At 54.3% G+C, this 14075-nt stretch overlaps 7 protein-coding genes across 7 annotated transcripts; 3 read left to right on the top strand and 4 right to left on the bottom strand.

The window, feature by feature from the left end:
• Positions 1–6: 6 nt before the first annotated feature.
• Positions 7–1383, bottom strand: BJX68DRAFT_252486 (RraA family protein; the record flags this gene model as incomplete). The annotated part of the gene is made up of 1 exon (XM_071042576.1): positions 7–1383. The coding sequence occupies one exon, from the start codon at positions 1381–1383 to the stop codon at positions 7–9; it is 1377 nt and encodes a 458-aa protein (XP_070904597.1).
• Positions 1384–1875: 492 nt separating this feature from the next.
• Positions 1876–3659, top strand: BJX68DRAFT_252487 (major facilitator superfamily domain-containing protein; the record flags this gene model as incomplete). The annotated part of the gene is made up of 5 exons (XM_071042577.1): positions 1876–2058; positions 2114–2282; positions 2336–2489; positions 2548–2987; positions 3043–3659. The coding sequence occupies 5 exons, from the start codon at positions 1876–1878 to the stop codon at positions 3657–3659; spliced, it is 1563 nt and encodes a 520-aa protein (XP_070904598.1).
• A 522-nt stretch (positions 3660–4181) lies between these two features.
• Positions 4182–5432, top strand: BJX68DRAFT_262089 (5'-methylthioadenosine/S-adenosylhomocysteine nucleosidase family protein; the record flags this gene model as incomplete). The annotated part of the gene is made up of 1 exon (XM_071044361.1): positions 4182–5432. One exon carries the CDS (start codon positions 4182–4184, stop codon positions 5430–5432), a length of 1251 nt encoding a protein of 416 aa, XP_070904599.1.
• A 99-nt stretch (positions 5433–5531) lies between these two features.
• Positions 5532–6606, bottom strand: BJX68DRAFT_262090 (pectate lyase family protein; the record flags this gene model as incomplete). Its single annotated transcript, XM_071044362.1, has 2 exons — positions 5532–6038; positions 6142–6606. The coding sequence occupies 2 exons, from the start codon at positions 6604–6606 to the stop codon at positions 5532–5534; spliced, it is 972 nt and encodes a 323-aa protein (XP_070904600.1).
• A 1015-nt stretch (positions 6607–7621) lies between these two features.
• Positions 7622–9547, bottom strand: BJX68DRAFT_117441 (glycosyl hydrolase). The gene is made up of 4 exons (XM_071036051.1): positions 9322–9547; positions 8794–9255; positions 7825–8715; positions 7622–7755 (listed from the first exon to the last, which is right to left on the bottom strand). The coding sequence occupies exons 1-4, from the start codon at positions 9479–9481 to the stop codon at positions 7679–7681; spliced, it is 1590 nt and encodes a 529-aa protein (XP_070904601.1). The 5' UTR covers positions 9482–9547; the 3' UTR covers positions 7622–7678.
• A 453-nt stretch (positions 9548–10000) lies between these two features.
• BJX68DRAFT_276885 (general substrate transporter) lies at positions 10001–11880 on the top strand (the record flags this gene model as incomplete). Its single annotated transcript, XM_071048214.1, has 7 exons — positions 10001–10032; positions 10089–10278; positions 10336–10489; positions 10548–10711; positions 10772–11214; positions 11267–11584; positions 11658–11880. 7 exons carry the CDS (start codon positions 10001–10003, stop codon positions 11878–11880), a joined length of 1524 nt encoding a protein of 507 aa, XP_070904602.1.
• Positions 11881–12465: 585 nt separating this feature from the next.
• BJX68DRAFT_262093 (pectin lyase fold/virulence factor) lies at positions 12466–13512 on the bottom strand (the record flags this gene model as incomplete). Its single annotated transcript, XM_071044363.1, has 2 exons — positions 12466–13341; positions 13393–13512. 2 exons carry the CDS (start codon positions 13510–13512, stop codon positions 12466–12468), a joined length of 996 nt encoding a protein of 331 aa, XP_070904603.1.
• Between the last annotated feature and the right edge of the window lie 563 nt (positions 13513–14075).

Raw genomic sequence — 14075 nt, forward strand, 5'->3', positions numbered from 1 at the left:
CAGCTGCTAACCCCTCCGCTGCAAGGTGTGATAACCGAGCGCCTTGCGTGCCTCTGCAATCGTCGACCCATTGCTGGTCATTTCACGAATGGCGGCTTCGCTCTCCTCAATGTTGCGCGCAACTTGGGCTACTTCACGAACCCGATTCCGTGGCACAATCACCACACCATTGGCATCCGCCACAACAATATCTCGCGGCCTGACATGAACCTTGCCGACCCCAATAGCCTCATTGACCCCGCCCACCTGCACTCGGTCCTTGCCAGTCCGCATCCACCGGCCAGCGCTAAAGAGAGGATACTGCTCATTGATGGCGAGATTCACATCGCGGCATACCCCGTCAATAACAGTTCCCGCAATGCCGCGTAAGCCAGCGTACTGGGTCATGATGTCGCCCCAGACCGTGCAGTCGGTACGACCGCCATTGTCGATAACCACAACATCACCCGCAGCAACATCATCAATAAAGTCGCCCACACTACCAGGCGGGTCGGTGGCGGGAACGTAACGGACAGTAAAGGCCGGACCTACAGTGATCTTGTTGTAATTCGTCAATGGCATGATTCCAAATGCCTGCCCAGGGATCCCAAGTTTATCGAGGGCGTCAGAGACCGCTGGGGAGTCGAGACCAGCGAACAGCCGAACAAGCTCTTGATCTTGGGCACTGGCGCTCTTGACCTTTTGCTTGGAATGGGCAGCCGTTGCTGCTGCTGCCAGGGACAATGTTTCTTTGTGGATGGCTTCGAACTTTGCGTCGTGCATAACCTCCGACACGGGCTTCCCAGCTCGAACGTCCTGGACCATCAGTGTCTCACGCCGGTCAATTCGTTCGCCCAGATCGAGAACCTCCTCGATGCGGTCAACGGGAATGAATACTGTTCCACAGATATCGGCGATAACATAGTCGTCTTCCCGAACAGTGACTCCTCGCATCTGCACGGGCGTGCCAGAGGCCAGCTGCACGAGACGACTCCGCCCGCTGATCATGGTCACGTCGCGGCCATAAACGGGGTAGCCAGCTTCTTGACTGCCGTTGATATCACGGCACCAGCCATCAATGACGGTCCCGCGAATCCCCTTTGCCTTGGAGGCATTGGAGATGATGTCGCCCCAGCAAGAGACTCCCTCTAGGCCGCTAGAGATGACGAGAACGCGGTCATCCGTTGTGATTGCATCGATGACCGGAGTAAACGGGTGTGGTGTTGCCGCCGAGTCTGTCTTGTGGCCGACCTTGACTGTGCTGGCGCGTCCGACAATCTTGGGGCAGTCCCAGAGGGGTCGTAGGCCGTATGTCGCTCCTTTGAGGTGGAGAAAGTCCAAGGCATCCGACACGGTGCTAGTGTCGAGGGCCGCCAGGCGGTCCAAAATGCTGCAAGTACTCATGGTGATTACGAGCGAATGATCGGATACTAAGCTTGACCGAGCAGAAGATGTGTATGGACGCGATTGAGAGCAAGTTGTGTCTTGGGGCCAATACTGCTGGTCCTGCGTCTTATTATAGGGCTTATTGTTCTCTTGGATGCTCAATGCATACCTGGCCGGTGCCGTCATAGCCTTGCCGGCGGCGTAGCCGCCGAATAGTTTCGCCGTTGTGAACGGAGATGTGCCTCCGTGTGCGGCCCGCGATCCTCCGCAGCACCAAAGAACGGAATCGGACACGCCGCAGTGGAGGCAACCCCAGATTTCTCGACTCCGGACTGCGGCAGTCCGGGGAAGACTCGGGGAATCCTAGCTTACTACTCCTAGTCTGACCTTGGGGCTCATCGCCCTGTCCTTTCCTTGTTAAATAGCAGCCCCGGTTGCACTACACGACGTGGTCTCCCGGATATCATTTCTTTTCCCTCAGTCCAAGAGCCCATTTACCCCACCGCAATCATGCCCTCCATCCATGACCGTGAGAATGACCTGGCCGACGAGAAGGAGTGCAGCTCCGAGAACGTGGAGAACTATGCCGTCGTCACCACCATCGACAACATTCAAGTCCTCGGTCTCCGGTCTGAAGATGCCGACTTTTATCGCAGCTTTCCGCCGGAGAGAAGGAAGAAGCTACTTCAGAAGGCAAGTCCTTGATTCTCTCCTTGATCAGGTGGAACTGACATCAGGAATCATCCAGATCGACATCAGGCTGATTCCCATGCTTGCCATTCTATACCTCATTTCTCACCTTGATAGAGCCAATATCGGAAATGCAAAGATCCTGGGACTGACGGAAGACCTCGGCCTGAGCGGAATTCAGTACAACATTGCTCTTAGCCTCTTCTTTATCCCTTATGTTCTGCTGGGTTAGTTGTCTATGCCATGTTTCCATTCTGCTTTGTCACTGACTCAGCCTCAGAGGTTCCGAGCAACATACTGCTCAAGCGTTTCAGCCGGCCGTCGGTCTATCTGGGCACCTTGATTGTCAGCTGGGGCACGATCATGACGCTGACTGGTGTCGTTCAAAACTTTGGAGGGCTGTTGACCATGCGCCTCTTGCTGGGGATCTTCGAGTATGTTATACTCAGTACCTCTCTAGATTTCCTCTAGGTTTCTAACCTGAAACATTAGAGCAGGATTCTTCCCTGGATCCGTGTATTTGTGCTCCCTCTGGTACATGCCTCGAGAACTCGGCACGCGCGTTGCCTCATTCTTCTGCGCCAGTGCCCTATCAGGTGCGTTTTCCGGTCTTCTCGCGGCCGGAATTGGCGAGATGGATGGTGTAGGTGGATACGAGGGCTGGCGCTGGATCTTCCTAATCGAGGGCCTGATCACGGTTGTTCTGGGAGTGGCATGTTTCTTCCTGCTTATAGACTCCCCGCGGCTATCGACCCGGTGGCTGGACCAAGACGAGATTCGATATCTGGAGATACAGCACTTTATCAAGGAAGGGGGGCAGTTCAAAGAGGAGCAAGAGAAGACCACATTCAAGGACGTCTTGGGCGTGATGAAGAACTGGAGGCTGTATCTCGCTGCATATGTCATGCTCTGCCAGTGTGCCTGCAACTACGGTTCGTCGCGGATCTATCTTACATCGACCGTTGCTAACATGCTGATCTCTCTTAGGAACGAAATTCACCCTCCCCACCGTAACAAAAGCAATGGGCTTCCAAAACACCGCCGCCCAACTCATGACGGTGCCCCCCTACATCGCCGGCGCCCTCTCCGCAATCCTCTTCTCCAACATCTCTGACCGCTACAACTGGCGCTTCCCCTTTGTCGCAACGCCCCTCCTCCTAATAATCACAGGGTACGCCATAATACTCGGCCTAAAAGGCCAGCTAGAGTCCCACGTCGGCCCAGGCTTCTTCGCCCTCATCGTCGCATGCATGGGCATCTACCCAACATACCCAGCAACGGCCTCCTGGGCAATCAACAACCTGGCCCCGTCGAAGCGCCGCGCGATTGGGAGCGCGTTCAATATCTGTCTGGGGAACACCGGCGGGATTATTGGGAGCTATATGTATTTGGATCGCGAGGCGCCGACGTATCAGACGGGGTTTGGGCTTTCGTTGGCGTTTGGGCTTTCGGGGTTGCTTGTTGCAAGTGTTTTGGAGGTGTCGCTTGTGAGGGCGAATAGGAGGAATGCCGCCATGTCGGAGATGGAGGCCAGGGAGACGTACACGGATGAGCAGCTCCTGGCGTTGGGGGATAGGTCGCCGCTTTTTAGGTATATGCTGTGAGAGTTGATTTTGTACGTCTAACGGCGACTGAGCTGGAAGAGTCGTCCTTGATCTAGAAACGCTCTGCAAACGCATCTCGGTCATATGAACTATCATATAGCTCTCCGTTTTGCCTACTCCTCCACGAGTCGTATCGGCCGCCTTGCCCGGGTGGCACCGTCTCCTCATCGAAGTTCAATCCTGAGACATCTGGGGCTTAGTGATCAGGGTCCATGGCCGCTGGGTTCCTTGGCCATCTGATGGTTAAGAGGATGCGAAACAGGAACTCGAGGCAGTGCAACAGATGGAGAGTCTCCTGGGGTGAAAGGGCAAGCTTGGCGCGTACTCACAGGATCCGATTGGTTGTCTGGAGGAGTCCGAGTGAGGCTCCCCAGGCGCAATCCGAAGTCACGAGTCGTCCTTTTTCCTTTCCGAACCCAATGCCAGCCTCGCCCTCGCGCTGTCGTTGAACAGGCAACATGATTCACGCTTCCTGCGATGCAAAGGATCATCTTGTACAGCTTGCTGAACAAAACTTACATCATGTTTTCAAGCGGATATCGTCCCAGCCGCAACGGCCGAGCGGTAAACAGAGCCAACCAGATCAAAGCAAGCGGCAGCGCAAGCGTCCAGATCGGCAACAATTATTACAACCACCAGCAGTATCCTAGCCCAGGATGGGGTACATCTGCCACGATGAATGCTGATGGCGGAATTGAATGCCCTCCGGCTGTTGATTCTGATGATGAGGCGACAAACAGCGCAGAAGAGCCCGAACATGGTGACGGCAGCAACGAGAGCTACAGAACTCCTGGCAACTACCACCCCGAGTATTATAGACACGAGCACTGGCAGTCGCCCTCGCCGTTCCGTTTCGACCCCTACGAGTCCAGCGAGATCCCGATCGGCCGCAGCACGGCCGCAATACCTCCTTCCTTCGTACACACCACCTCTTCCACAGCAACTCAGGACCTTACCTTCGACGTCGCGATCTTCTGCGCTGTCCCACTCGAGGCCGACGCGGTCGAGACCCTGTTCGACAATAGATGGGACGCTGAGGGTGGGACGGGCCGGTACAGCAAGGCGTATGGGGATCCGAATTCATACTCGATGGGGTCGATGGGGACGCACAACGTGGTTTTGGTGCATATGCCTGGGATGGGCAAGAGCCACGGGGCAGCCGCCGCTGCGTGGTGCCGAGCGAGCTTTCCCACCATCAAACTCGCCCTTGTTGTGGGCATTTGTGGAGGCGCGCCAACTGCACCGGACGGGAAGGTAATCAGGTATGGGGATGTGATTGTCAGCAGCGCTCTTGTGCAATATGACTTTGGGCGGATGCATGGGGATGGCTTTGTGCGTAAGGACACGCTGCTGGACAACCTCGGCCGACCGGGCATGGAGATTCGAAGCGTGCTTGCTCGATTGGATGGACGGTGGGGTCAGAAACGACTCGGTGACAAGGTGCACCGGCATGTTGGCGTTCTGGTGCAGGAGCTGGGAAGAGGATATGTGTACCCTCCAGGCCACGGCGTCGGAGAGCCCACGATTCATATCGGGCTGGTGGCCTCTGGAGATCAAGTGATGAGATCTGAAGAGGTCCGTGACAGACTCATTGAGAAAGAGGGGGTTATTGCGTTTGAGATGGAGGGCGCGGGTATCTGGGATACGTTCCCCTGCCTGGTCATCAAGGGGGTGGCCGACTACGCTGACGCTCACAAGAACAAAAATTGGCAAAACTACGCGGCGGCCACTGCTGCTGCTTGTGCAAAGGGCTTTTTGGAGCTTTGGTCATGATTAATGAACATTGCGCTTTCTTCTACCATAACGTCTTGATACTACTCCATATTGAACCACATTGCCCCATCATATATTGCTTGCCCTCATTGCTCCAACTCAAACCCCGACATCCGCCTTGGGCCCAGCATTATACGGGACATCAATAGGAATATCATATGGATCCGCCAGGGTATAGTTATAAAAATCACTCGCTCGAAAAACCGTCTCCCCCCGCACATCCAAATGCCTCTCCCCCTCACACCGCTTAAACTTGACCCAATTCGTGCGAATCCTGCCCTCGGGCCCCGCCACAATCGGATCAAAGACGTCCTCAAAGTAGCTCGTCTCAATGAGCATTTCCGTCTTGCCCCGCGCATAGTTGCCGTACCCGGTGATGTTGCGGTAGTAGTTGTTGTACAGGTGGCCGTACTTCATGGCGCCGCCGCTCGGGTTCCGCACGTTGGTGGAGTGGAAGAAGTTGTCGTTGATGGTGACCTTGGAGATGACGTTTTCGGTCCATCCGATGCCGAAGGCCTTGTTGTGCTTTTCGATGAGGTTCTTCGAGACGGTTACGTAGTCGGTGTCGCGGCGGAGGTCGATGAGGCCGTCGCCCATTTCGGTGAGCTGGAACATGTCCCCTGTCAGTGTATACGTTCTTTCTGCCATCAGAACGACTGGCGGACGACAGTCGGGACAGAGAGAGAGAGAGAGAGAGAGGACAACGTACATGATTCCCATCAATCCAAATATTCGTCGAATTATCCACCTGAATCGCATCATAGTCGCCCTCCTTGCCCGCCCAATTACTCACCCCATCATACGTCCCATGGATCTTCAGATTCCGAATAATGATATTCCGCTGCGCATTGATATTCAACCCGCCCCCTTCCAGCCCCGATTTCGCGCCCACGCCAATAATCGTCTTGTCGCTCTTGACGGGGACCTCGAAGCCAAAGGGCCGCACTTTGAGCATCCCGTTGATGCGGATGATGAGGGGGTCCGGGGACGCGGCGTAGCGGATCAGGTCGTCGAGTTTGCGGACTGTGACTGTTTCGCCGCCGCGGCCGCCGGTGGTGCCGCCGTTTAGGGAGGCGAAGCCGTGCGCTTCGAGGTCGCATTTTGCGCAGGTTGGGCTTTGGGCGGTGGTGACTGCAAGGAGCAGCGCGGAAACGAGGGGGTTGATGATTCGCATTGTGGGAGCAAATGATAGATAGCGTAGTCGAGGAGAAGCGCAAGACTGCAAAGGAATGAAAGAAAAAAGCTGGAGAACAACAGATCCTTACTTCTATAAGCTTGCGAAACGCCATTAAAGCTCCGTGTAGCTGTCTCCAACTCAGGAAACAAGTATACCTGCAATGCACGATTCCACCAATAATACGAACAACCGGTACCTCCTCGTACGACCACAGGTACATAATGGGTCCACACCCCCGCATTCCCCGCATCTCCACCGACGGACCCTGAGGATGGATTTAGCCTGAGATCCGCGACAAGGCGGACTGATTCAGAACCAAGAGATCTCCCCTGCAGTTGCTCTCCGTGTCTGATTCATGGATTAAATTGTGGGTATAAAATGACGTTGTTCAGGCAGGGTGTTTATGTATTTAGCCGCCATCCTCGCCAAGACCTCATGATACTGTAGGAAGCTTCGGTTTGAGATCCCCCGGGGACCTTGGACGGATGGAATTGGTGGATCAATCTAGTCAGCACCCTGAATCCTGCAGATTGGCATTATCCTGGTAAGCAGGTTGCAGGACGTTGGAACCAGCTGTTTGGGTCCGGCCCGGATCCGGCCCGGAGGAGTTCAGCCTGAATTGGAGAATTGGAGAAGTAGTCATTGCCTCGGGCCGTTGGACTCTGCTCGTTGGAGGGGGTATTGAGCAGTAGCTGCTTCAATTGGAGGAAATGTTGCATTGGATGATATGACACAAGTAGAAGGTATACATGGGAAATTGAAAGTCCGTCTTGGCTACCGGCACGAGAATCAGATGTGCAGCATCTGGCAAAAGAAGAGGATATCTATTACATTACTAGCTTCATTCAGAGGGTTGAAACGTGGATACAAACTAGGAGAAAGTTCGGTCATATTCAATGTATGCATGTGTATAACAAGGAGGATTATTTCTAGGAGCAAACAGGCTACGTAACCCCAGGATCGAGTAGTGCTAGACACAGAACAAAAGGAAGAGGTTACAACGAAAAGTCATGTCCATGTCATTGAATAAACTGCATTTTAACCAAGTCTTGAGAATAGAGTCCATTGATTAATCACTCCGGATCGTAAACGAGTCAAACCTGACTACTCCGTCAGAGCCAGAGCCGTAGATCCCGAAAACGGTGCCTGGACAAGATATGAATTAGCATAGAGTTCATCTCATGTTGTCTGAGGATTATAGGCTGGAGTACTAACCAGTAAAGTCATCGCCACTCATGTCGCTGCAAGGGATGCTCGATAACTCGACCTCGGGGCTCCATTGTTCACCTATCAAAGCGCTGTACGAAAATATGTAGGTCTCGACAGTGCTCTGGATACTTAACCTGACCGCCGTAGCCCCTTTCAACTCCTTGGAGTTGACAACAACGTGCTCCTGCGTGGCGTGGCGGAGATTGAACGAGACCACGCTAGCAGCCAGGTCCACGTTGGCAGATGCGTATCGGAAAGGGTCTTTGTACACAGCCAGGCCCGCATGTCCAGTCTTTGCTGCTGAAGTCAGGTCAACTTGGGCACTGGCAGTGGACACTAGGGATGTCTGCCGTCGGCCGACGAATGTCGGGCTTCCGCCGACGGCACCCAGCGGGGTCTCGGTGAGATGGAGCGTGATGGCTCCCTCCTCAGACGAGTAGTTGCGAAGGAGAGGATCTCGAATATAGATGGTCTGCGGCGAAGAGAGCTGCACCCGCTCGTCAACACCCGAAACGCGCTGCTTAGCTCCTATAACCCCCCTCTCCGCCGCCACCTCATGACGCAGCTTCACCGGCTCAAAGACCGGGAATCCACCTTCCGGCCAGTCAACGGGGACCATATACGTCTCACGTCCGAGCGGGTACGAGTCCCCGCGCTCGCCGAGCTCGCGTCGCGCAAGCATAACTGCCCACCAGTTTCCCGTTGCATCTTCGACGAGATCCGCGTGGCCGACGCAAGTGATTGGGGACCCGGGCACTCCCGTGATCAATGGGTTCTTTTCGTAACCCTCGAATGGGCCTGTTGCGGCTTTGGACCGGGCGATTGTGACCTTGTGCCGGCGGTGCGTGCCGCCTTCAGCGATCATGAGGTAGTACCAGCCGTCTTTCTTGTAGATGTCTGTTGCGGTTGGCACCGGGTTAGCCGGTTAGCCTGAGAGCAGGTAGCGTAGGACTCAGTTGGAAGTGGTCAGCTTACGAGGTCCTTCTGGACAGTTCCCCCCAGTGCCCGTCCACACGTCCCGCGCCTCTGTAACCAATTTGCCAGTTGTGAGGTCGATCTCCGCCTGGCGGATGACAGTCTGCGGCTTCTTCCGATACCCATGGATAAAGCTCCCGGTCATATAGACCTTGCCATCATCGTCGAAAAAGAGGTCCGGATCGATACCGTAAAAGTCAAAGGGCATGGGATCGCTGTACGCGGTTGGGTCGGTGAGATCGTCGCAGGTGATTAGAAAGTTGGTGTTTGGCTCAAAGTCGACCTCGGGAGCCATCGAGGTGCTCCCCGTCAGGTTCGTGCAGACAATGTAGAACGTGCCGTTGTGGAAGCGCATGGTTGGTGCGTAGATGCCGCCAGTGAAGATCTCGCGGCGCTCTAGGTTGTTGGCCTTTGTTGTTGCATGCTGTAGGCTTAGTTGCGAGGGCCGGTTGATGGCGTTTCCTGTTGGGGCCACCAAGGTTACTACAGATGGCTTCTCGGGAGACTGCTTTGGTTTGCGACACGCACCTACGAGTTCCCAGTTGATGAGGTCCTTGGATTTGTGGATTGGGAGGCCTGGGAAGAATTGGAAGCTCGAGGTGATGAGGTAAAAGGTGTCGTCCACGCGGACGATGCACGGGTCTGGATAGAAGCCCGGCAGGATGGGGTTTTCGTAGGACAGCGACATGCTGAGTTCGATGAAGCTGCGACCAGACAATGGAAAATCTAAAATGATGGCTGTGGTGAACGATTGGAATTGGATAGTTGCAAGCAACAAGAAGATGAAGACTTGGATTCAAGAATCGATAGCAGGTTTTTAGGCTAAATTGGAGTAATCGCATCGCCTGATGAGCCGGACCAGCAGGCTTGGCCCTCTCCGCCTCCGCGACGAGCCTCGGGGCGGAGCCAACAGAGGCCATCCTTCCAGCCTTTCCAACACGCAGTTCGGATTGGTGCAAAAACTTTATACCTTCAGGGTCCTGGCGTTTTGCGTTTAGCCTGAGCTCCACTGTCGTTGTCTACTAGAGCCTTGTTGACCTGGGCTTCTTCGGCCGAGGAGGGCACAGGATGCTCATGATGGCTACGCATCATGAGCCCTTACTTATAGCCTCTTCTCATCCGGGGGTCGCTTCACCTTGTTGTACAAATCTGCCCTTCTCTGTTATCTTGGCAACACATTTCCACACGCATCACCGTCTGGGCAGCAATGGCTCCCACCAAGCAGGTATGGTACAACTGGTAAGTCATTCCTACGATGTAACCATGGTATGAGTCCCACTCATATCCATCTTCAGGTACGCCGGCCTCGTGGCAGCAGGATGTATGATCCTCATGGGCTACGACTCGAGCGTCTTCAACTCGGTGCAGGCGTCGGAGAATTGGAAATCAGCCATGTCCTACCCTGATGCTCATATGATCGGCCTCATCAACACGGTCTACACTGTCGGTGGAATTGTCACTGGATGGTTTCTGAGTGGTCCTACTGTAAGAAGCGCTGCTGAGGATGGACTACGGTAGCAAAGGCTGACATGCATGGCCCAGGCTGATTATCTGGGCCGCCGGTATGGCATGGGTATTGGTTGCATGATCACCGTGGTTGCGACCTTTTTGCAAGCCTTTCCACCAGCCAACGGCAGGCTCGCCTGTTTTATGGTTGGTCGAGTCTTTATTGGTGTCGGAACTGCTTTTGCCATCAGTACGTTTGACATTACTGCCCATCTTGCTAGCTATCTAACCCACATGTCTCCGCTTAGCTGCTGGTCCCATCTATATCGGAGAGGTGACTGCCTCCAGCATCCGAGGCAAAGTCATGTCTTTCTGGCAGATGTTTTTCTCAGTCGGTTCCTTTATCGCGTACTGGATCAACTTTGCCTGCGCCAGGAACCGGGATAAGCTGGGTCACTGGGACTGGAAGATGGTAACCAAGCTCCAGCAGCCCCATGGAACTAGTCCTTTTTCTAATGATATAATCCACCAGGTCGTCATCTTCCAGCTCATGATGCCACTGGTCATCTGTGCCCAACTCCCCTTCCTCCCCGAGTCCCCCCGCTGGCTCATCGCAAAGAAAAACGACTATGCCGGGGCGAAAGCCGCACTGATGCGAGTACGCTCCACGGAAGAAGAGGTCGACGCTGAAATTCTAAGCATCCGCGAAGCCATCGCCTACGAGAAGGAATCAGCCCCCAACAAGCGTGAAGTATACCTGGCCCTGGTCAAGAACAAGGCCATCCGCAAGCGCGTCATTCTCGCCTTCATCATCAATATCGGTCAGCAATTGACCGGGCAGGGAACACTCAACTCGTATTCTTCGACGATTTACCAAAAGGTGTTTACCAATGTGGATACGATCAATCTGATTAATGCTCTCAACGGCACGTTTGGCATCATCTTTACGCTTAATGCTACTTGGACGGTTGATCGGTAGGTTCAAAGTCCAGTGCACGACCTACAGAATATTCTGATCTCCTTCTAGATTCGGCCGCAAATGGCTCTTCATGGTTGGAGCCTGCGGCATGGCCATCTGCACCATGCTCATCGCCGTCGTCGGCCTCACGACCCCGGACGTCAACGGCACAAAGACGTACGGCGTCGGCGTCGGAATCGCCACGCTCGCCTTTGCCTTTGCCTTCTTCTTCAAGCCATCCTGGGGCGCTGTCGTCTGGATCTATACCTCGGAGATCTTCCCCATGCACGTCCGCGCCCAGGCAACCGGCATGTCGGTTCAGATGCAGGGGGTCGCGAATACCATCTTTCAGCAGTTTTTCCCAATCTTCTTTCGGAATGAGGGGTTGTAAGTTGACCGCCTGCCCTGATTCCTACTTTGATGATACACTGTGGGTTCTGACCGTACACGCGATGGATAGGAAAACCTTCTTCTTCTTCATGACCACCAACGTCTGCCTGGTTGTCTTCACCTACTTTTGCCTTCCCGAGACCAAGAATGTGCCCCTGGAGCAGATGGACGCCTTGTTCGGCGACGTCGACCACATCGCAAAGGGCGCGGAGCTTATGGACGACAACCTTGGCGATAAGAAACCCGAGGCGGCTGAGATTGAGATAGCTCCAAGGAGGCAGGCGTCGGTGTAGGGTGCTGGAATTATGCTTGGGAGTAGTATTTGCTGGGAGTCTCTGTCAATTCACATTTTGATTCCCTTAATTCAGGACGAGGTGGAGTGGGAAGACGCTGCAGGACTTTTCACCTTCAATTGTCTTTTCGAAGGGACCTGACATTAGTAAATAGCTTACCAATGCCAGTATTTTGTGCTCACTGCAGTACCTCTCAAACTACCTAGTATGAGTACCAATCACTGCGTTTCCGAGTTGCTTATCGAGTGCTCGAACAGTTCAATCATGAGATATCATATACTAGGCTTTTTGCATGGTATACACGGCGCTAGAGTGTTCAATATGTAGGTCAGGGCCATAAATAGGTAACTAAGCTGCTTCTCCTTGATACAAAGCAGGCTATTTCCTTAATACCAAGAACTTACAGAGCAACCAGGAAGTCCTCATCCTCAGTAGCAAGCTAGACAGAGTCGTGAATTGGCATTGATTAGAGCACACCAATCGATAGATAACAACTTTGATATTTGCAAACACAATGAGCAGCACATCACAAGCATCCCTCAAAACCATGCCCCTCCAATGAGCCCAAGTCCCCAATCCACCGTCCTACTCATCGCCGCTCCAATACTGGGTATCAACAAACTCCCCCCACCCCGCCACCGCCTCATCAATACTGATCGGTTCCTCCAACTGATAGCTCCAATCCACGCGATCCGCCGTATCAGCCCCGGGTCCGTAATTTCCATACTCGGCATAGAAGATATTCCCAAAGTTCGGCGCCTTATCCCAGGGGTTCCACCCCTCCGGATGCACAATCTCGCTGAGCTCCGAGTTCTGGAAGACCGTCCGCGCATGGTCGCGCCAGGGGCGACCCAAGAAGACGCTCCCCGGACGGACATTCACCCCCGCTGCCGCGGTGACTTTGGACTCGTTGATGACGAACCAGCCCGAGTCATTCGTGGTCCTTCCGGACGCGGTGATGTATCCGCCGGCCGCGCGCTTGAATGCGATCTCGCTGCCGTCGAACCACAGACTCCCCCCGCCGTAGATAAAATCGACGGCCCCGTCAACATACGAGTTCTTAAACACCGCCCGGCCATTCCTGTTGTACAGCGTATCCTGCCACCCCGTCAACGCAACCCCGTAGAAGCCAATGCCGTCGCTGTTGATCGAAACCGCATGCGAGGGCCCCGCGTCCCCCGCCGTATTTTCAATCACAAGGTTATACACCGAGACATTGTCGGCCCAGATCCGCAGCGTGCCGCTCTGCTCGTTCCCGCCGGCCGAGGCGGACGATTCCCCAGCTGAGAGCGTGACTTGGTTTGCGGCGAATGTCTGGTCGTCGGCTGTGGAGCCGTGGATGGAGATTCGGGCTGCGTATCCGGCGGCGATGGTCGTTTGGCCGGTGTAGTTGCCCGGTTGGATGAAGATTGTGGTTGGGGTGGTTGAGGTGGGGTCGATTGAGTCGATGGCTTGTTGGAGCTGCGATGCGGTTAGTATACGGCTGATTTCAGGTGGCATGGATGAACGGACTGACGAGTAGTCGCCCCCGGACTTGGCCACGATCTTGGCTCCTGGGGGTGGTGTCGTGCGCGACGCCGCACGGGCAGTCCCAAGAGCCAGGGCACAGAGAGTTAGGGCTCTTGCCAACATATCGGACAGGCACTAAGCGGCGGCTGGAATCAACCTAGGCTTATCAGAATTGCTCGGCCAGTGACGAGTCGTAGAGCGCATGATAGGACGGAGAATCACCAAGCCCTAAATATGTTCTTCAGACCCATGTCCCCTCCACACTCGCGCCGAGAGCGAGATGCTCTGTGGATGGAAAAATTATACGTGCCAAGCACCATCCCGGCGGAAATCAATTGTCCACAAACTCCATTTAGGCGGGAATAGCCTGTGGGATTTAACCGCCGCAAAAACTGGGGAAGAGAGAGGGTGAATCTCAGGCGGGGAGAATAGATGGTGGACTTGGACAGGCCTGTATTCGGAAATTCGTGCTCAATTGGACTACCCTGCTTTAGCCGTGAATAAATAAAAGGAGAAAAAGAAAGAAAAGAACAATTGTTTGACCCGGAGCTCACGTGCAACCCGGAGTCGTCATGTTAACTCTGTGGATGAGAGAGTGCCCGCGATACAACAACTATATACATCGAACCATAGTGGCGCCGTAAGAGGCAACAAGGTAGATCGACAAGATGTACTGACGAAGACGG

The sequence above is a fragment of the Aspergillus pseudodeflectus genome (genome assembly GCF_044049435.1).
Source record: "Aspergillus pseudodeflectus strain CBS 756.74 chromosome Unknown BJX68scaffold_3, whole genome shotgun sequence".
Taxonomy (NCBI): Eukaryota; Fungi; Ascomycota; class Eurotiomycetes; order Eurotiales; family Aspergillaceae; genus Aspergillus; species Aspergillus pseudodeflectus.